The 20,811-nt window shown below is 48.2% G+C and overlaps 11 protein-coding genes across 11 annotated transcripts; 5 read left to right on the forward strand and 6 right to left on the reverse strand.

Moving 5' to 3' along the window:
* Positions 1-688: 688 nt before the first annotated feature.
* N7487_002456 (uncharacterized protein) lies at positions 689-2,619 on the forward strand (the record flags this gene model as incomplete). The annotated part of the gene is made up of 3 exons (XM_056870203.1): positions 689-865; positions 924-1,253; positions 1,321-2,619. The coding sequence occupies 3 exons, from the start codon at positions 689-691 to the stop codon at positions 2,617-2,619; spliced, it is 1,806 nt and encodes a 601-aa protein (XP_056734987.1).
* A 476-nt stretch (positions 2,620-3,095) lies between these two features.
* Positions 3,096-5,900, forward strand: N7487_002457 (putative SNF2 family helicase/ATPase PasG; the record flags this gene model as incomplete). The annotated part of the gene is made up of 4 exons (XM_056870204.1): positions 3,096-3,320; positions 3,386-4,195; positions 4,247-4,994; positions 5,050-5,900. The coding sequence occupies 4 exons, from the start codon at positions 3,096-3,098 to the stop codon at positions 5,898-5,900; spliced, it is 2,634 nt and encodes an 877-aa protein (XP_056734988.1).
* A 442-nt stretch (positions 5,901-6,342) lies between these two features.
* On the reverse strand, positions 6,343-7,414 carry N7487_002458 (uncharacterized protein; the record flags this gene model as incomplete). Its single annotated transcript, XM_056870205.1, has 5 exons — positions 6,343-6,465; positions 6,530-7,007; positions 7,057-7,086; positions 7,146-7,264; positions 7,322-7,414. The coding sequence occupies 5 exons, from the start codon at positions 7,412-7,414 to the stop codon at positions 6,343-6,345; spliced, it is 843 nt and encodes a 280-aa protein (XP_056734989.1).
* A 57-nt stretch (positions 7,415-7,471) lies between these two features.
* On the reverse strand, positions 7,472-7,825 carry N7487_002459 (uncharacterized protein; the record flags this gene model as incomplete). The annotated part of the gene is made up of 1 exon (XM_056870206.1): positions 7,472-7,825. One exon carries the CDS (start codon positions 7,823-7,825, stop codon positions 7,472-7,474), a length of 354 nt encoding a protein of 117 aa, XP_056734990.1.
* A 615-nt stretch (positions 7,826-8,440) lies between these two features.
* On the forward strand, positions 8,441-8,964 carry N7487_002460 (RidA family protein; the record flags this gene model as incomplete). Its single annotated transcript, XM_056870207.1, has 2 exons — positions 8,441-8,552; positions 8,645-8,964. The coding sequence occupies 2 exons, from the start codon at positions 8,441-8,443 to the stop codon at positions 8,962-8,964; spliced, it is 432 nt and encodes a 143-aa protein (XP_056734991.1).
* A 553-nt stretch (positions 8,965-9,517) lies between these two features.
* Positions 9,518-11,182, reverse strand: N7487_002461 (uncharacterized protein; the record flags this gene model as incomplete). Its single annotated transcript, XM_056870208.1, has 3 exons — positions 9,518-10,661; positions 10,733-10,982; positions 11,038-11,182. The coding sequence occupies 3 exons, from the start codon at positions 11,180-11,182 to the stop codon at positions 9,518-9,520; spliced, it is 1,539 nt and encodes a 512-aa protein (XP_056734992.1).
* Positions 11,183-11,911: 729 nt separating this feature from the next.
* Positions 11,912-14,695, forward strand: N7487_002462 (beta-glucosidase; the record flags this gene model as incomplete). Its single annotated transcript, XM_056870209.1, has 5 exons — positions 11,912-12,034; positions 12,090-12,230; positions 12,286-12,466; positions 12,530-13,361; positions 13,423-14,695. 5 exons carry the CDS (start codon positions 11,912-11,914, stop codon positions 14,693-14,695), a joined length of 2,550 nt encoding a protein of 849 aa, XP_056734993.1.
* Positions 14,696-15,019: 324 nt separating this feature from the next.
* On the reverse strand, positions 15,020-15,484 carry N7487_002463 (RidA family protein; the record flags this gene model as incomplete). Its single annotated transcript, XM_056870210.1, has 2 exons — positions 15,020-15,315; positions 15,373-15,484. The coding sequence occupies 2 exons, from the start codon at positions 15,482-15,484 to the stop codon at positions 15,020-15,022; spliced, it is 408 nt and encodes a 135-aa protein (XP_056734994.1).
* A 728-nt stretch (positions 15,485-16,212) lies between these two features.
* On the forward strand, positions 16,213-17,349 carry N7487_002464 (Aldo/keto reductase; the record flags this gene model as incomplete). Its single annotated transcript, XM_056870211.1, has 5 exons — positions 16,213-16,278; positions 16,330-16,606; positions 16,680-16,944; positions 17,002-17,146; positions 17,209-17,349. The coding sequence occupies 5 exons, from the start codon at positions 16,213-16,215 to the stop codon at positions 17,347-17,349; spliced, it is 894 nt and encodes a 297-aa protein (XP_056734995.1).
* A 768-nt stretch (positions 17,350-18,117) lies between these two features.
* Positions 18,118-19,457, reverse strand: end3 (cytoskeletal adaptor protein SagA; the record flags this gene model as incomplete). The annotated part of the gene is made up of 3 exons (XM_056870212.1): positions 18,118-18,857; positions 18,920-19,154; positions 19,218-19,457. 3 exons carry the CDS (start codon positions 19,455-19,457, stop codon positions 18,118-18,120), a joined length of 1,215 nt encoding a protein of 404 aa, XP_056734996.1.
* A 302-nt stretch (positions 19,458-19,759) lies between these two features.
* Positions 19,760-20,762, reverse strand: N7487_002466 (mitochondrial K+-H+ exchange-related family protein; the record flags this gene model as incomplete). Its single annotated transcript, XM_056870213.1, has 3 exons — positions 20,259-20,762; positions 20,149-20,204; positions 19,760-20,094 (listed from the first exon to the last, which is right to left on the reverse strand). Exons 1-3 carry the CDS (start codon positions 20,693-20,695, stop codon positions 19,760-19,762), a joined length of 828 nt encoding a protein of 275 aa, XP_056734997.1. The 5' UTR covers positions 20,696-20,762.
* Positions 20,763-20,811: the final 49 nt, after the last annotated feature.

Below are 20,811 nucleotides of genomic sequence, written 5' to 3' on the forward strand. Positions count from 1 at the left end.
AGATGGGGAGAAGGACGGATATGCTGGATGATGAAAGGGAATGAAGGGAATCTGTACATTGTTTAGAGTAGCGTGGCTGTCTCCTTTTCTTTTATGTCTGCTTTATTTGGCTGCTTTATTGCTTCATGGTTCTTACATGCAAATACCCAGCTTCAGTTGCTCGTTGCTACTAGCTTCCCAACATCCAGGACATCCACTGGCCATTACGCCTTTATATCTTCATATCCGTAAGATAATAAACATCGGAAAGATGCAATACAGGATATGGCTTCATTCTGTGTAGAAACATCGATTATGGGGTCGACATTAGAATTTGGCAAGTCTTAGGATGCGCGCACGTCGGTTGATGCACTTAGGCATCTGACCCAACGTTTGAACTCACCTTGTCGTCTCGACTCAATTTGCTCCTACCGTTTGTTTTCCTTTTCAATCTGAGAGCTCGAGTCTTGCACTGACTTTGCGCAACCTCAAAGCCACCCCGAACCTCCCTTCTCCTCTCTTCCTTCATCTCGCGCGACAGCCTCTCCATCTCGCGACCACCCCACCACGATCCCTCATCGCATCCTTACAATGAAGCGCATGCTTCCCATTGACCTTTTAACAGACTTACGATCGATACACCCACACTACCATTGAACGAAACCCCCCCTCCCCTACACCCCACGCCTCATCTTAACGCGCCGCCAAAATGAGCGGCATGAAACTGCGCGACAGTATCCGCGCGCCGGTGCGATATGGCGAAGATGAATACGAAACACCGTCACAGATCTCATTGCGCCACGGATACGATGACTCCTTTGACGACTCCATCGAGCTTGGGGAATCAGGCAGACCCCGCCCACAAAAGAGGCGCAGGCTAAACACTGTGCCATTCAACCCCAACCTGCCACCGGCTGCGTTTCCCTAGTTTGAGCAGACCACAGGCAGGTCGTGATTCCATCGCCTCTGCACAGAATCGCGGCGTTGGCGACAGCCAACAGCACATGAAGACAAGCGACGTTACACTTCCTCTCCGAAACGCTGGGACAACGCCAACCGTTCCATCGCCTCCGTCTGAGACAGAACGAGTCCCGATGGATCAGCTCGATAATCACATCGCCAGTAACAACATGGATAATCCGGTGTATGCGAGGAACGTAAACGTGGCGCGCATGACTCGTGCGGACGCGCCTCCAGCTACCGAGGATATGGTTACCTCTCCGGATAGTGATGACGATCCACTGCCAGATGCCAGTCAGGTGCTCCTTGATGCAGTAAGTATATTCTGCCTTTTGCCGTGTTAGTTCAATTGACCGAGTCTAATGTCAGTCGTCGTTTTAGATCCCAAACCCAAAATGGAAAGATCTGCACAGGGCTATGCAAGTTGAAATCGTTGAGAACACAATGAAATACCATAGCTGGAGACGTGTTTGCGACCTTCTTGGCCTGGGGCCAGATGAGCGAAGACAGCTCACGCAGACCATAAGCATTCGCAACAAACAGATCGAACGAGAGAACAAAAGACTGGACCAAATGCGGCGCAAACAGCGAGAGGTACTCATGAGAATTGATAACAGCGATTTGAAGCATTTCAAGCCGCCACCTCAACTGGTGTTAAAAAGGATTGCTCGAAAGACCAATCGAAACCTGGTCACCAAGTACACGGACCTTTTGATGTGCCAGGCCCACGACGTCCTGAAAGCCAGGCAGTACTTGCATCAACACGGACTACCTCGAAGATATGCCGGTGATTGGGGAGACAGCCTGGTGGTGCTGCGAGAATCCAATGACTCCCATGAGCCTGACAAGTTCGAATGGAAAGATAACCTGAGATTCACTCCACCCCACAATGAGATCGAGACCTTAATCAATCCTTTGATGTACCCAGTCAGGAGTGACAAGAGTGCATTCATTCAAAGCATTGGCACAAGCACGGACGGCACAGTGAACCCAAAGGATTTAATTAAACGTGACTCTGATGACCTCGGTCCTGTGATGGATTGGGGGAAGTATTACGAACGGAAACCGGACTCGTCATTGGACACCACCAAGCTCCGGCTGGGTGGAATGGTCAGGGTGAAGATCGGTCCACACAACGCCGCTCAGATCCAACAATACAAGCAGGCCGGTGTCAGACCACACTCTCAGAGACAAGTGACCGCCATGCCTGAATCACCTCCGCCGGAGTTTCCACAAGAAACACCATCTAAGGCGCCACGGAACGGGAACCTCGCCCAGCCTTTTTTCACGAAACCCGCCAAACCTATCAGCAGAGTCCTCACCGGAAACAGGTCTTCGGTAGATCTCAGCCCAATGGAAAGCCAACTCAAGTATCAACGAAGGATACAAAGGGCCAAGCTTGAGAAAATAGAAGCCCAGGCCGAGGCGATGCACCGTCAGTTCGACTACCAGCCAACCCTTCGGGCGTACCGTGGGATGACAAACATGAACGTTGATCGCGTCATGGATGAATTTGTTTGCTTTGAACCTATTGTGATGCCACAAGAAAGCGAGCCCGAGCAACCAGAGGAAGAGCAGGTTGATGAGCAACCAAGTTCCACTGACATTAGCACGATCACTGAGATGTCCTTGGATGATGTGATGCTGGTGCCGACGGATGGCTGTTCCTCTTCGGAGTAGAGGGGTAGAACCAAGAATTATTGTGGAAACAATCAAGAATTCGAGAATTTGAGACCATTTTCTTCATATTGTGTTGCAAGATTCGTTGTTTAATATTATTAATGTATGATAGTTTTGAATGATGTTTGAACTCCACTCCACGTCTGTGTAGTTCCAGCGGCGTCCCATTTAAACCTGGTCCGTGCGTCCAACGCGAAAATGCCGCGTCGAGGACGCGCTCTCACTTCGATCTCCGATATATCACAAACCAAGGTCCAAATTTGGGCAACGTTTCTTAAAACTACGAGTGTTCATTTGTCGCGAACTTGTGAACACCCTAGTCTCTGGAATTACGTTCGTTTACTCTTCGCCCCCGCGAAATTTGACATCGCGAAAACTTCTTCACCCCTGCGAATGACGTACTATCTCCATCCATCTAGTATTCGCTTTAGGTCATTGACTTCTTTTTATTTTGTTACTCAATTCTAGCAGACAAAATGTCCATTGAAGACACCGCTACTCCCACGGATTCCCGTGCGGGGACTATGGCACCTGAGTCGGTGGTTCCTTCGTCGCCACTCACGGACCCGACTGAGGTTGAGGACTCGAAGTCAACTCAAGATAAAGATGATAATCCCAAGGAAGATTTGGCCGATTCAGAAGATGTCGAGGAGATGGACAGCAAGGCCAAGGCCTTGATGCACCTGTTGAAAACCAGCTCGGTATGTCTCCAGTCCATCCTCGTCTTTTCTGATTACAGTGGTCTGATATCTTCTCGTACCTGCAGGTCTTTGTTGCTATCATGTCTGAGAAAATGAAGAAACAGCAGGAGGACGCACGCTTGGCAGCGATCAAACACCGTGAACAGGCTGCTGCGACCGAGAAGAAAACCAAGTCGCCTCCTGAACCTGCTCGCCGAGCCACTCGTACTCGACCAAACCAAGATGCGACGGATGAGAACAAAGGCACCGGCGGAAAGGCCACAGGATCGACGAGAGGTCGGCCTAAGCGGGCGGCTGCCGCCAAGAGCGGTTCTATCTCCAGTTACTTCAAGAAGGCTGATGTGGAAGTAACCGAAGACAATCCCTCTGTGCAGCAAGCACTTGAGCAGGCTGCAGACGATTATGAAGCAAACCCCACCGCACTTGGTGATCAGGACTTGGTCGCGACACAGCAGCCAGCACTTGTGAGTGGTGGCAAAATGAGAAAATACCAGCTGGAGGGCCTTGAATGGCTCAAGACTTTATGGATGAATGGGTTGTGCGGTATCCTTGCCGATGAGATGGGTCTTGGAAAAACTGTTCAGGCAATCTCCATGATTGCTTTCCTTAAAGAAAATAACGTTTCAGGTCCGTTCATGATCGCAGCACCGCTGAGTACGGTGAGCAATTGGGTGGATGAGTTCGCCCGATGGACCCCGGGAATAAAAACAGTCTTGTATCATGGTTCAAAGGATGAGCGTGCCGCCATGCGTCAAAAGCATATGAAGATGAAAAACCAGGGAGACATGGACTTCCCGGTTGTGTGCACCTCCTACGAGATATGCATGAATGATCGAAAGTTCTTGAGTCAATATCAATGGCGTTATATTGTTGTTGTACGTTTGCGTCAGTTCTTTTTCATTTACAAGATGCTAATCGATCTATAGGATGAGGGGCATCGCTTGAAAAATATGAATTGCAAGCTTGTCAAAGAACTCTTGACCTATAACTCAGCGAATCGTCTTCTAATAACCGGAACACCACTTCAAAACAACATCTCGGAGTTGTGGTCACTTCTACATTTCCTCCTTCCTGAGGTTTTCAATGACCTCAACTCTTTCGAAGGATGGTTTGATTTTTCATCCGTTCTTGACAACAAAGGACAGGCAGAGCTCGTCGAAAAGCGCAAGCGCAACTTGGTCACAAGCATGCACGCCATCCTGAAGCCCTTCCTTCTCCGACGTCTAAAAACAGATGTTGAAACTACTCTTCCTAAGAAGCGGGAATACATTTTGTACGCCCCTCTAACCACAGAGCAGAAAGATCTCTATCGAGAGATAATCAATGGTACAGGACGCCAGTACCTTGAAGGAAAGGCTCTGGAGCGTCTGGAGAGTAAGAGCGGAAGCTCCACACGCTCGCAAAGTATGAAGCGCAAACGGAATGGTAAAGACGATGCAATGCCGATCAAGAGTGCTAGAACTAGCGGGGCATCTACCCCGGCTAGTAATGGAAATAATTATAGCCGCCGACGCCGACGCAGCACGCGTCAGGGCTACAATGACCTAAGTGATGGGGAATTTGATGAGCACCTCCGCAAACTCGAGCTAGGAATTGAAGAAGAGGAGAAGACACTCGAGCCCAGCGATGCTGAGCTCGAAGAGATGCAGCAGGCTGCGAATCTGAAGCTTGCCAGTACGTCACTTTCAGGTCACATTTCCTAGTTCCTTTGCTAATATTGTTTTTGCAGAGAAAGAGATTGGACAAAAGAAGATGCAAAACCCAGTCCTACAGGCTCGCCTTGCCTGTAATTCCCCACACAATTTTTATTGGCCGTGGATGGATGAGTCGTCCTCCGTAGATGAAACACTCGTCTCCGCTTCTGGAAAAATGCTCTTGTTGGACCGCTTGGTCTCGTGTTTACTTGAGAAGGGCCACAAGATTCTAATTTTCTCGCAATTCAAAACCCAGCTTGATATCATCGAAGAGTGGGCAATAACACTTCGCTCCTGGGAGTGCTGCCGAATCGACGGCGCTATTGCACAGTCAGAACGCCAGGCTCAGATTAAAAACTTTAATACTAAGAAGAGTCACAAGCTCTTCCTCCTGAGTACTCGGGCTGGTGGCCAAGGAATTAATCTCACCTCCGCCGATACCGTGATTATCTTCGATTCTGACTGGAACCCCCAGCAGGATCTGCAGGCTCAGGATCGAGCTCACCGCATTGGCCAGACCAAGCCAGTGATTATCTACAGATTGGCGACGAAGGGTACCGTTGAGCAGACGCTCCTTGAGAAAGCGGATTCCAAGCGTCGCCTTGAACGTCTTGTCATTCAAAAAGGCAAATTCCGCTCCTTGCTTGATCCCAGTGCGAATTCCCAAGATATCGACGAACTGCGCAAGGCTCTTGGCGAGAACGAGTTCGAGCGGTTCGAGGCTGGCGCTGACCCAGCGTCGATTTTGTCAAATGAAGATCTCGACATCTTGACAGATCGTTCGGAAGAGGCCTATCTCCGTGCTGAGAAGGGGTTGGATACGAAAGGTGCTGCATTTGTTGCAGTTGAAACGAAGCGCGATTCTGGTGAGAGCATTCTCTCTTGAGGTGTTCAGTGTCTAGTTTGCTTCTTTCTTTTTTCTCTTCCATCTAAGCTACACGCTGGATGATGTCCAGTGGTTACTGGATTGTAATAATATCTGTGGTCGGCTGGCTGGTTTGCTTGGCGTTGACATACAGGGTGGGATGGGTGACTTGTTCGTGTATCGATCGCTACAGTTCGCGTTTCCTAGTCAAGTAGATACCTAGACTATGAGACATCCTCGCTATTGTGCCATGTGTTAATTTCGATGTTCTTACACTAATCAGAAATAAAAATCCAAAGAATATCTTTTTTATGCCCGAAGCTCCATGGGCATAATCTTCTGCCACTTGGTAGACCTTTCCCCTGAGGTTTCCTACAACCATGGATAGCTAGACTGACATTTACATCTCACGGGTAGTTTTTGGCTCTCAATCAAACATCATCATCCCAATCTATGTGCTCCGTCAAATTGCCCGGGGCCAGTCATTGTAGTTCTCATTCGGGTCCTGGTAAGGTCCATAGTTGACCATCCCACCTCGGTCATTGGAAGCAAGAGGGATTCCAGATACTAAACGGGTCACCAAATCCTGTTGTTAAACCCGAATAAGCTGATTGAATTGCTACGAAAATGATATGGGTAGGATCACAAACCGGATTGTAGATAAACGGTCGTGCAAACTGGGCCAGGTCAATTTGACCTGACTTTATGAGATCTTCTGCTTCCTCGAAGGTATACTCGTGGTTCACCATTAACATGGTGCTGCTTCCAGGGTATTTGATCGCCTTCCCAAACTCCTTTAATGGCTCGTAGTTTGGGGGCAATGCCTTGTCTTCTGGCCTAGGGCTTGATTTGAAGTAATCATCCTGGTTTCTACCAACGTCACACCCCCTGCGGGAAAGATTAATGAACCCCAGACTGCGCTTCATCAACTCCTGAATGTAGTAGGTGTAAGTTTCTGTTAGCTCTTCATAGCTGACCATTGTGTCGTTGTAATCATCAGATGGGCAGATCTTGATTCCAACGGCCCGAGGGCCCCAAACGGATATAATAGCATCGAGTACTTCCAAGGGGAATCGGCATCGGTTTTCCACCGATCCTCCATATTTATCGACTCGCGCGTTGGAGTGACTAAGGTATGTAAGCTCAATTCATGCTACAAAAGGGCATCGCGACAAACCTGCAAAGGAAGTTGTGCAAAAGATATCCGCTACAGAGATTGATTAGTTTAAGCCCTTTTTAATATGATCACAGAAAGGATGCTCTTACCCCTGAGAGAGCAATTCAATCCCATCAAAGCCTGCTTCCTTTGCAAGAACACATGAGCTTCTATATTGCTCCACAATGTCTTTCGGGTTTTCAATCTCGGTGATGTTTTCAGTGTGTCCCTTTCGATACATCAGCCATCTGACATTTCAGAGGTAATTGGGGGTGCCCAAGGATACCGGTGTTCCATCTAAGGTTCTAAATTTCCCTCCCTTGGCCTTGATCTTCGAAGGGGCAAGGACAGGATAGTTATGCTCCTTGAGCATGGGCATATTATCGTTCTGGATTCGGCCAAAACATGATGAATTTAATATTAACTGTTACCTGCATTAACTGTTACCTGCATCATTGTATTGGGAGGACGTACCTGGATGCCAGGGCTGGAACAAAATTTTTCCCCCTTCTTGGTGGACAGCATCGGTGACAACCTTCCAAGCATCTGAATGGCTCTTGTCAAACATCACTGGTGCATAGGGCCATTCCGCACCATGCGGGGAGATGAATGTCCCTTCTGTGACAATGAGACCCGTGCCGTCTCGAGCACGCTCGGCGTAATGAGACACGGTTGCTTTCGTCGGCTTGCCATTGTCAGTGCAGCGATTTCGTGTCATAGATCCCATGCAGATACGATTCCTCAAAGGAATGGTAGCTCCAAGAGTAACCGACTCTAACAAAGGAGACATTTCCACACAGGCTGATGTGGTATTTGGTATAGAGTCGAAGAAATGAGGGATAAGGTATTTCTTTCACTAGTTGAAGCAGACTTAGTAGGTCAAATACATAGCTCTTTTCCCACTTGCTAGTTACCAACTTTGGAATGATGTCAAAGTCAGAGCTTGCGTCCGTTGCATTGCGGGATGTAAATTCCGCAACCCACGGCAAAGCGTCGGCAGTGGAAAAGAAATCCACATTGAACTTGGTAATTATACAGATTGTGAGTGTACTATATCGTATTGCTATGGATCAAGCCTATTATTAAATATGCCATGGGATATGAATCCATTCTGTTGTAAAGGCTTTTTATCAAACACACTAAGGTATATATGCATTAGACCTGCTTTTAACTACCTCATGCCATATGTATTGATAACTATTTCATACAATTGTTGTGGATATGTCAAATGAGATAGGAATTGACATTCCGCGCAGTGGGGCTGATCCCCGATCTGGTGGATGTATAAGGGCTTTCTGAACATCCATCGTATTGCACTGAACTATTTTCATTCGAAATAAAAGTACACTTACTCGATCTTCTTTCTTATTCTTTCTGCCAACCCACCTAAAGCTTCCGGTTTATCATGTCTCACCTAAAATTCTACGCATACGAAGGAGCCGGAATCCAAAAGCAGAGGGACTTCTGGTATAGCCAAGCCGTTCGAGTGGGCGATCGCATTGAATGCGCAGGCCAAGGTTAGTGATGCCAACTTTTCACCACTTTTATTTCTCCCAAATCGTCCTTGAGAACAGCCTAGCTGACACAGAATGATCCGTGTGATGTTCAGGTGGCTGGGACCCTGCTACTGGCGAATTTGAGCGGGAAATCAATGCTCAGATTGACCTTGCATTTTCCAATGTAGAGCGCTGCTTAAAAGATGCCGGTGGAAAAGGCTGGTCCCAAGTGCACCGCGTGAATTCGTACCACGTTCCAATCAATAACGAGGCGCTAGCGGCGATGGTCCGTAACTTCAAAAAGTACATGCCGGACCACCAGCCCATCTGGACATGTGTTGGTGTTACTCGGTTAGGTGAAGATGACATGCGTGTTGAAATTGAGGTGGTCGCTCACGACCCTGAAGGTGCTAAGACAGTCGGTTCTTCTTGAGGCGTTGGAAGGGAACGAACGGGCCTGTCATTAATGGGGTAACTTCTGTACACGATGTCACGATGTATCATAGTTGTTGAAACAGGACTTTGAAAGAGAGAGACTTGGGGCATTTAAAGAGTCACATAACTGGCCTCAGATATGAGATTTCAGGTACGATTTCCACAGTTTCACACTTAGCTTTCTTTTTTCAACGGTTGAAAACTACAAAAGAAAGAGTATCTTTCTATAGAATGTATGAACAGTATCACAGCAGCGCATAATTGATAATCGCTACAAAGCATAGAATGATATAGGTTTGGTCGTTTCTATTCTATCCACCTCTCACTCAATCATTCGGAACAAACGCAACAGTCAAAATCATTTAAAACTAGATATAATATCCAATTATAGTTCTGTTTCCGAGTACGCTTGCACCTATAATGTTCTGTGGCACAAGGAGAGGCATCGCTATCTGAGAACCAAACTGGATGATGTGATAATTATTAGACAAAGTTACAAGACAGATACACTAACGCAGTCACCGAAGAGCCATGCAGTTTATAACTACAGCCTAAAACTTTCTAGCTGGTGTGTGGGCCTCGAACAAGGCATCAAGTTCGGCAAACGATTTACCCTTAGTTTCGGGGATGCAGAAAAAGCATACCCCACACAAGAAGATACCGAATCCAAGAAACAAAAGTCCCGACTTTGGCCCAAGGTTTGCGTTGTCTTGGTTGACCAAGTAAGGGATGGCAATAGACCAGACCATGTTGAACAGCGAGCTAGACAAGGCGGCAATAGATGTCGTCTTCGCACGCAGGCGTGAAGATGAGATTTCTCCGACAATAGCCCAACCCACCGCGCCGACAGATGCATAGTAGAAGACTGCCCATATGATACAGAAGGCAGCCAGGGCACGGTAATTCCATTTCTCTCCCACGCCAAAGAATCCCAGCAGTGAGATAATGAGGAGGCATACTAGCATACCGTAAGTACCGAAGAGGAGTTGCTGTCGGCGTCCCACACGTTCGATCAGGGAGAAGGCGAAAAGAGCCGCAACCAGTGAACATACCACAGATATGACAGTAATGAGGAACGCATTGCTCATTCCCGACAAAGTTAGGAAGTAAGACAGATAATTGCCGCAGAGGGGGTAGCCAATAAAAATCTGCATCACCAAAGGTAGACATGCCAGGAGGGTTCGACGGAGGTTCGACCCCTGGAAGCATTCGAGGAAGGAAGCTGATGTTTCGTCGGCTTGCCGTCCATGGGCCAGAGTCTCTTTTATCTCACGTAGCTCCTCGTCGCAGTTAAAGTCCCTGCTTCCCCTCAGCTTGGCAATCGCAGCCTTCGCATCTTCCAGTCTGCCTTTTGCGACGAGGAAATAGGGAGACTCTGGGACAAAGGGAATAAACATGGCCAGGCAGAAGAATGCGGGACCGAATTGGGATACGACGGCGCCTTTCCAAGACCAAGGACTATCGACATGGCTCGTTCCCTCGAGAACGCATGAAGCAATAAGCTGACCCAAAATAATCCAGAATTGAAACAGTGAGAGCGTGAGTCCTCGGATAGCGGTTGGGGTAATCTCTGAGACGTATGTTTGTGTGTTGGCTTGCATGGAACCCATGGCAGCCCCCATGAAGAGTTTAGCCACGACCCAAACTTTCCAGTTTGGGGAGAATAGCTCAACGAATGTGCCGATAACAGTAAGACTGGAAGGGGGGAAGAATTAGTATCTAGGTTGGCTTCAGGAAAATCCAATCTTTGTAATTGAGTGACATACCCGACGGTAATAAGGAAGCAAATGCGACGGCCGAGGATATCGTTCAGACTACCCGAGCCTATAGCAGAGACAATTGCCGAGACATACTGGACAATGGTCCAAACCAGTTGTTGGCCTGCAGGAAGTGTCCAGACTTGAAGGCCTTCATCGTAAGTACCAAACTGCTGGACGAACTTGGAGTTTGCGATAATCGAGCCAATCAGGGTCAGGTCGTATCCAATGAGGATGGGTGTAGTAGAACAGGCGAAGGCTTTTCTTAAGTTAGCATTATCAACCTCACAGTGTTGAAGTCAGAGGTTATTTACCAGCTAGTATGGCATGTTTGTGGGTTTTCATTGCCTTGAACTGCTCCTTGAATGACATTGACTCAACCGTCATTGTGCCTTCGGCATCTCCAGATCTTATTTTCTCGACATCAAGACTATGCTTCGGATCTTTCTCGTCTGCCATTGTGAATTGAATGAAATGTCTGTAGGTAAAAATTGAGTGAGAACAGGTGCTTGTCCCAACATCTAAGCTTGCAGTGGAGGCAGGTATGTCAATATATAGGCCCTCCCCTACTGATAGGGAATAGCCCCGGCTTTCCAGTTCCAGAGAGCATAGATAGACCCGGGGAATCTGGGGAGAAAAATGGGTCCATCAAGATAGTGGCAGGTGATGTCAGGAATTCACGTTCCGCCGATATCTGAGGTGGAGACAAACGGAATAGCTTGGGGAAAAAAAGATAAGTGAATTCCGCTCTGGGAACTCCCAAGGTTATGTCTCTCATTTGATCTTGGTTGGATATACCTAATCATTGGGTATTTCCTATGCTCATTTTATCGGATAGCATATACTTGAAATCAGTGGTAACCCCATTTAGAACTTCAAGACCGGGGTCAAGTGTACTCTGGTTTCTACGCTCCCACATTGCCAAGGCTGATAATATAGACGGAAATAGTAATCTTGAACACCCTCCATGGAGAAAAAGCAATATCCCCCCCCACAGAAAACCATCAGACGTAAGAGGGAATATAAATTCCTCGGGTCCACCGTAGCGGGGCGTGAATTCCGCCTTTATCTCTGTGTTGGCTCATTAGAACAAGTCATCTTCTCGAAAATAAATAGCCCAATTTAAATTTCTCTTTTCTATGTCCATTTTTACGCGCTACGGAACCGTGTTGTGAGAAAACGGTAGCCATGTCGGATGATACTGAAGCCTTGTTCTCAAGCCTAACACTTGAGGAAAAGCTCAGCTTAATTGCGGGTGAGTCCCAATGGCGAACAGCCAACATCGAACGCCTGGGGATTCCTTCCCTAAAGGTTAGTACCCTTATCATAAATCCATATACTGGTGAATTAACATCGGGCCGTGTAGATGTCAGATGGACCCTCTGGAGCACGTGGAGAGATCTTCGGCGAGGGCGTTCCAGCCGCTTTTCTTCCCTCGGGTGTGAGTCTGGGAGCAACTTGGGACCGAGATATTCTATTCGAGATTGCCCAGTTGCTAGGAGATGAAGTGAGTAATCTTCTAACAAGCCGCTAAGCTTGGGGGCTAGACTAACATATGGCAGTGCAAATCCAAGTCCGCATCGGTATTGCTTGCTCCTACCATCTGTATTCATCGGCATCCACTCGGCGGCCGCAATTTTGAATCTTTCAGTGAAGATCCATACCTCACTGGAAGCCTGGCAACGGCTTACGTCCGAGGCCTTCAGTCTCGCGGCGTAGGTGCAACACCAAAGCATTTTGTTGGTGAGTCTCTCACCCGCGTCAGGACTTATATTTTCCTGTGGTTCTGACTCCATGTTTTTCTAGCCAATGACCAGGAGACCAAACGGTTTAAGTACAATGCTCACATTGCGCCCCGTGCCTTACGTGAAATCTATCTGTTGCCGTTCCAGATGGTCGTTCGTGATGCAGACCCATGGTGCATGATGACAGCTTATAACAAGGTAAACGGTCATTACTGTGACGCATCCAAAGAGCTGCTCACTGATATCGCTCGGGGTGAATGGGGTTGGGATGGTGTTTTCACAAGTGATTGGGGCGGAACTACTTCCACGGTTGCGTCTATCAACAACGGCCTTGACCTGGAGATGCCCGGACCACCTACCAAGCGCTCCAAGGCCGCTCTCGGGCAGCCTCTTCAGGAGGGCTTGATTAATCTGGACCGAGTAGATGAGTCTGCAGGCCGTATACTCCGACTTCTCAAAAAGGCGGGCCGATTTCTGGATCCTAGGGACGACCCGGAGCTGTGCGATGACACACCTGAGAAAAGAGCCCTGCTTTGTCGTGCAGCTAGTTCCGGGATCGTGATGTTGAAAAATGAGGCAAACGCTTTACCTATAAAGCCATCCGAAGGTCTTAAAAAGCTCGCCATCCTCGGGCCCAACGCGCAAAGAGTCGTTGCCGGCGGTGGTGGAAGTTCCTACATCAAAGCCCCATACTGGACTTCTGTTCACGACTCAGTCAAGGAGGAATTCCATCATACTACCACAGAGATCGTGACTGTGGCTGGTGCTAAAGTCAATCGCTACCTTCCCGTCTGCGGGGTTGTGCAAAATCCGGATACTGGGAAAGCTGGAGCCGCCATTGACTGGTTTAATGGCCAGGATTTTGCGAATTCTCCAGTCGCAAAAACTCACACGTATGTTATCACTCTCTTTACTCTCACATTATGGCCTTCCTACTGATGACTCTTTGTACAGTGATGACCTCTATTACATGTCTTTTGGCACCGTCCCACCCGAGCTCAATGGTGCGGCTGCCAACTGGTCGTTCCGCATCCGCGCTACGCTACGACCTTTGACATCTGGGCGTCACGCAATATCCCTAGCCTCAATCGGGCCGGCAGAACTGTACCTCGATGGAGTCCTCATATCGGAACAGTCCGGTGCCTATGATGAGAAAGGCAGTCTATTCTTCACCTATGGCAGTGAGGAGAAGGTGGTTCCTGTCGATATGATTGCGGGACGGGATTATGACATCCGCATCGATTATCGGTCACACGATCGACAACTCCAGCCCGAGCTTCTCGCTCTGCTGGATCCGATGGAAGATCAATTCCAAGGAATTCGCCTCGGCTTCGAGGAGTTCGATACAATGGACCGACCTGCTGAGGCGGCACAGCTAGCATCAAAGTGTGACGCTGCAATTGTTGTCGTTGGACGTGACAAGGAGTGGGAGACAGAAGGTCAGGATATCTTAGCCTTCGACTTGCCCGGAGAACAGGTGCGGTTGATTCGTGAAGTGGCTGCTGTTTGTAAACGCACGATCGTGTGCGTACAGGCCGGAACTCCCGTCAGAATGGATGAATGGATAGATGATGTGCAGGGAGTTCTGTATACTTGGTACCAAGGTCAGGAACTAGGAAATGCCGCGGCGGCTGTGCTGTGTGGTCAAGTTAACCCTTCCGGCCGGCTGCCAATGACTTTTCCACGACGAGTGGAAGATTGTCCTGCGTTCTCCTCGTTTCCGGGAGAGGAAAATGAAACCTATTACTCCGAAGGATTGTTCGTTGGTTACCGATGGTGGGATCTTCTCTCCATTGAACCCTTGTTCCCTCTCGGGTTCGGCCTCTCGTACAACAATTTTGAGGTTTTGCCGGGTTCTATTAGCACTCAGCACCTTGTAGAGGGTCCCCCTCTAACGTTGACTGTTCATGTTAGCAACACTGGAGGTAGCGATATACCTGGCCGGGAGACGGTTATCGCGTGGTTCTCTCAATGCTCGCCCAGGCGGTTGACGAGGCCCAAGAAGCAGATCTGCGGATTTTCCAAGTCACGTCCATTATCGCCAAATGAAAAGCAAGAGGTTGAGATCGAGGTCGATTTCCATGCTTTTGGCATGTATGATACGAAGCAGGGCGTGTGGATTGTCGACGCAGGGGCTGAGTTCGAGATCCTCGTAGGAACAACAGCATTGAATGCGGTACCTACTTGGAAGTTAAAGGCAACTCAGGAGATTAGTTGGATCCGCTAGTATTGCAGGAAAAAAAAAACACTTCGGTATATATTTTATCCCACGAAAGTATTACATGCATCTGTTTCCACGTACCAGATTAGAGTTGCCTATGCCACTCTATATCTCGTTTATTTGGTACATATATATGGTACGACGGGTTGGATTATGCGTAAGAACCTCTACCCTCCTAGTCCTTAAAAGGAAGGAATATGATTTGCTCCAATGTAGCAAGTAGCACATTTGAATACCTTTTCAACGTTGAATGCCTTCATGTTTGGTTTTATTTTCTTGTATCCAGATCATTATCATGAATCTTTTCCCAGTTACTCTTCGGTGAGTATTTTAGTTAGGTACATGGGCAACGACCTCAATTTCCACACGCATATCATCCTCACCAAGACGAGTAACACCGACACAAGTCCAAATGGGCTGATGCCCGGGCGTGTACTTCTCAAAGTTGCGCACCATGGCTGCTAATGCCTCATCATTGATAGGCACATGGTACGAGTTGACGCGGAAAACCTGGTTCCAGCCTTCACCACCAGCATCCTTCAGGTTATGCTCGACATTGGCGAACGCTTGGTCGATTTGTTCATTGATTTCCCGGTAAATCTCGCCACTCTCACGGTTCCAACCACCTAGACCCGACAAGATCAGCAAATGAAACAAACCATACAGTCAGGCTGATTGCTCACCTTGGCCTGCGCACTCGATCCGGTCTCCGATTCTAACAGCTTGGCTGTACTTGAATTTCTGGCGATTCCTCTCGCCAACGCCTTTGTAGGAGAAATATTGAAGGTGAGACATGATGAATTTTTCGTGAATGGTGAATTGTGAATTGTCTGCAGTTCCGGGGAAATACCAAGCTATAAATATTTTCGAGGTAGCGGAATATACATTCCGCAAATAGGACTAGCGTGGGGCACCCAGGTGTACAGCGTCCAGGGTTCGTTTCACTAGATTAATGCCCGAAAGCCTGATTTTGACCTGATTTACGCCTTAACCATGCCTGATATTAGACTGCATTCAGGCCTCAATATACACTGTACTGTAAACAATTCGGCATGTAACAACCATCATGCCCGGTATATAGAAAAATGAAGCTTTTGGTCCCATATGAAATTTAAATATGTCCATTTCTGGTTTACAATCGCACTTTGCAGATATTTGAAACTTTCATGTGATCAAGAGCCTCATTCTACTTTCCTGCCTAAAGCCGGTAGAACCAGGGTACATTGCTTAATAAGGGATCTATAATGGTATTTCAGGTATGATACATATGCCTGCCTTTAAACGAATTAGAGCTTCTTTCTTATTATTCCTAGAAAAGAAGTGCCCTTCTATATTCTTTAAAATTACGGATCTAAATCCTCTCGGTAATAATCTTTAGATATAGAAGCCGAGGAATCATATGGGACCCTAGGGTTGAGTGAATAGAGACAAATTATATGGGTTGGTGCGATGGCGTCTAAAACCTGCCGTACATACTCCTAGGTAGTGATCCTAATGGATCCAGTTTGACTTTTTTATCTAACATGTCCTACATATTGCACAATAAACCAAATGAAACGGGTATTCCTAGGGCTAGTGCTTTTTTTAAGGTAAGCGGGTCGGATGGGTCAGAAGTGCCCAGGTGGGTACTAAATCTTGAGCCTCACCCGGACTACCAACCTGGGTATGAGGCCGGTGGAAACTTCATTGATACTGTCAACGTTTATCAGAACGAGCAGTCAGAAGAATGGATTGGTGAATGGGTTGAGGCGAGCCAAAACCGGGACTCGCTAGTTCTAGCCACCAAGTTTACGATGGACTACCGTAGCCATGCTATTGGCAAGGGCCCCCGAGCTGCCAACTTTGCGGGTAACTCCCGCCATAGTATTCATGTTAGTATTCGTGATTCGCTAAAGAAGCTACGTACCGACTATATTGGTAAGTCTTTGACTACTCCCTAGTATCGTTGACATGTGGGCTCCCCCTTTATGACTTGTATCACCTCCGTCAGATATCTACTACGCTCACTACTGGGACTTTACCACCTCGATCAAAGAGGCCATGAATCCCCTCCACATTCTCGTCAAGCAGGGCAAGGTTCTATACCTAGGAGCATTAGACACCCCCGCCTGGATTGCGGCCGCCGCTAACACCTACGCTATCGACCACGGGAAAACTCCCTTTAGCATCTATCAAGGACGTTGGAACCTTCTTAATCGCGACTTCGAGCGTGATATCATCCCTATGGCCCGTCAATTTAGCATGTCTCTTGCACCGTGAGTATCCCATACTCCCTTCAATTTCAATGGTCCATTTCTGATACGTGAAAATAGTTGGGATGTTCTTGGTGGAGGCAAGTTCCAGTCGACGGCCAAACTCGAGCGCCGTAAGAGTGCTGGAGAAGGCCTGCGTGCCTTCGCCGGCCGACCTCCCCACGAGACCGAAGAAGAGATTAAAGTCAGCGAGGCTTTGGAAAAGGTGGCATCTGAGCACAGCATCAATCTGTCACCTCATTCGCACTAGCTTACGTCATGTCTAAGGCCGGCAATGTGTTCCCTCTGATCGGCGGCTGCAAGGTCGAACACCTCAAGGATAACATTCGGGCCCTGAGTCTCAAGCTGACCCAGGACCAAATCATGCATCTAGAGGGTCAAGCCCTTCGACCCCGGCTTCCCGCATAATATCATCCCCGCAGACCCGAATGTTACTGGTTCGTCATTCTTGATTGGGCGAACCAATGCCATGAAATTCCCCAACGCCCAGAAGCCGACCTCCTATGAGAGATCGGTACTGGTGGCATGACGATATGTAACATAAAAAAAGGGGATTACCCGCAGATTGTGCATAAGACATAGAACTAAGACAATCCTGTCTGAGGCATAAATGAAGTAAATCTATCCACAAGTTCTTGTTAGTGAGTAATTACAGCTAGAACTTGTGAAAAAAAAAAAAGTGAGGAGTTGTCATTTTCCTTCCGTTTAAATATTGACTTCATTTTCGAATTGGAGCGCCTTTCGCGAATATTGGATTAGTAGACAGTAGGCTGCATGGTTCTCCAGTTTTTCAAGTCGACGGCTGGACATAAGGACTAGATATTGATCGTGCCTACTGATGACGGACCAGTGAGCACGGGTCACAGGGGCAAGTGCCATAAGATTAACTACCTAGGTGTGTTTATAGAAAATAATCACAATGAGGTCAACTTGCGGTTAGGTAGAACCATGATGCCTCACTATTGTATGTTGAATTATTTCATCTCTTATACTCAGAAATAAAATGCAAATATCCATTTGACGCCTGAAGCTCCCTAACAAGAAAATGGCTGTACATGATAGTCGCAAGAATCAAGAAGGTAGGGCATATATGCAGCGAAAGGGGTCACGGAAAGAAAAAAGAAACAAAAAGCATAGGCCAACGAGTCCGCTAATCCATATTGACACAGGAAGCAATCACCGCCGAGCTTTCTCGTCCTCTATCTGGCTGCGGAGGTCTGAAAGGACATTATGCCGTTGGGCCATATGGTTCTTCAGCCCGTCCACCTGTTCCCCAACAGCCTTGACATCCTCCCGAAGTCGCTCCAAATCCTGACCATCCTTAGCACGGCCAGTACCCTCACGCAACTCCCGCAACTCCCGCTCCTTATACTCCAAGAGCGAAAGTGCCTCCTTCTTAATGAGAACCCAGTTGGGCCGGCCATCATGGCGCGGGCCATCCCGTCTAGAGTCGGAGGCTTTAGTGGCGGAGCTCAGCTTCTTCTCCAGCTCCGCAAGCTCACGGCGCAGCCGTACCTTCTCCCACTCCTCGTCCTGGATCGTGTCGCTGAAATCTGTTCCCTTGGGCTGGTATGAGCCCTTGCCGCCAACGCCCAGACGACCGAGGTAAGTATCGCCGAACTTGGCCTTGCGGCCTGTCCGTGTTTCCGTATCGCCGTCTGCGCCGTAGCGCTGTGCGGGTCGTGCCTTGTCGACTTGGTAGTCGATTTGGTTGTGCTCGAATGAGGCGCGCAGGGATGCGGGGATGGTGCGCGGGATGCGGAAACCCTCGTGGCGGAAGTTCAGGATGTGCAGGAAGGCAAGTGTTGCATCTTTGTTGATTGCGGGTGATGCGGAGGGGTTGACCAGATTCCAGGCGGAGCGGATATCGGTGTCGGGGACATCGAGTGATTCGTAGAGCGGTTGTAATTGTTGGACTGGGAGATGGTCAGCGGGGTATTTCTCCGAGCGCGCTGTGCGCGCTGTACGGGGTACTCACATTCTACTTGGCCGCGCGCGTTCCGGTTGGCGTCGTAGATCTCGGTGTACTTGTTCTTGTCGTCGGGCTTCATATACCAATCAAAGCCGTCCTTCAGGCCGAGCGAGTCGTCCTCATCTTCTATCCGCTCGAACTGCTCCTGTCCGGTGCTTAATGCGCGGGTCGCATGGACGAGATGTGACTTTGACTCTGGGACTAGCCAATCCGGCAAGACATTTGGGACATCTTGTAGTTCCTGTACAGATAAGACGTCGTGTTAGAACGATTTAGTGGTGATTTGAGATGGTGGGTCACTTACGCCGTTGACCAGGTCGAACACTAAGCGCATCGCAACACAGAACTCCTCGAAATCCAGCTCCCCGTCTCCGTCGACATCGGCAATGTCCCAGACCTTCTCAAGCTGATCATCGCGGAGCCGGCTGTTCCTCAGCACCGAGGCGGCTTGGGAGCTGTTGAGGTGTTTTTGGCCATTTGATAATGAGGCGAAAATCTCCCAATATCGCTCAATCTCCCATTGCTCAATCTTTTTAGTAGCCATGATGTATGGAGCTCCGATGAATGGCGTGGAGGATGAGGTGGGAACAATGGGGGAGAGACTCGGATTTACCTACTTCCGTCAGGGGCTCTGAGGTCATTGGACTTTATTGGACTCACAAAGTTATCTTTGTGTACGACGTACGGAGTATAGCGTTCATATTCAAATGTTCATAATAATTATCGTCTATATGGTTATCTATTCAAATTCTATATGTTCCTTGCATTATGGTACATGACCCCTTCATTTGTTTAGTAGAAGAGCTCGATGTCTCCTTACCCCAGAACATGATGATTAAACGCTCATTATGAATCCTTCTTCTCGTCTTGCTTATTTTGCTTGGTCTTCGCTGCGGCCTCGAGCTGCTGACTGACTTGGATGATCGCTCGTTCGGCTTCCAATGCAAGCTCCGGTGCGTCCAGGATTGTAGCCAACCTCTTGGCATCAGACATCTTCAACAGGACCCGGTCCTCACTCTGCTCTATGTTCTCGGCAACATCGGAATATGAGGTCTCGGTCGTGGTACCTTCGAGTTTCTGAGATGCGCGTTTGGCATACAGCTGTTCTATCTCCGGTAATGAGATGGGGTTGAGGAGATTCTTCTCGACGAGGAATTCTAGATGTCTTGAGCCATTCAATGCTGTGTATTATCGTCAGCTTCATGCACCAGGCCCGTATAGAATATCAAACTAACCGCGCCAGTGGGACCAGCCCCGGTATGCCAAATAGAAAAAGGGAATATTCGGAACCCTGGTCTTCATTAGTATATCATATCATCGCGGAAAACTCGAGGCATTCACATACACTGGTATCAATCCAAAGGGTGCTGTAATTGGCGCAGCAATCAAGCTCCACATCATCCTCTTTCGATGGATTTCCTGCCTCTCCGTGGCGATCATGCGCACCACTTGCTGGATTCGCTCCAGCCGCATCGCGTTACCGGGGAACAGCACATCCACCTTGGTCTTTCCATGATCACCATTGATTCGCAATTGGGTTTTCAATGAAGGAATGCTCTTGAGGGCCCATTCTTCGTATGGTATCCGTTGCTGAACTCGGTTGCCCCAGCGAACAAGGTGCATCTTCCATCCTTTGTCGGCTTCCTCCCACTTCGCCCATGTTTCAGCCGCCTTTGTTGTAATCCTATCAAGATAAGAAAGCTCTTTCGCTAAATCCTTGTTAAGGGGTCGCGCATATATAAGAGCTCGTTTTGTCGAGATCGGAATTAGGAAAAGGCGCATGGTGGAGGATGTCTGAGACAATTGATAAATCGGCAATCGATAATCGCTTGATCGCGGGGAAGATAATAGATATCAAATGGATCGGGATAAATGAAATAGAAGAAGACTTTCACAAC

Source organism: Penicillium crustosum, assembly GCF_028827405.1.
Source record: "Penicillium crustosum strain IBT 35664 chromosome Unknown utg000001l_segment0_segment0, whole genome shotgun sequence".
In the NCBI taxonomy this organism is placed as follows: Eukaryota; Fungi; Ascomycota; class Eurotiomycetes; order Eurotiales; family Aspergillaceae; genus Penicillium; species Penicillium crustosum.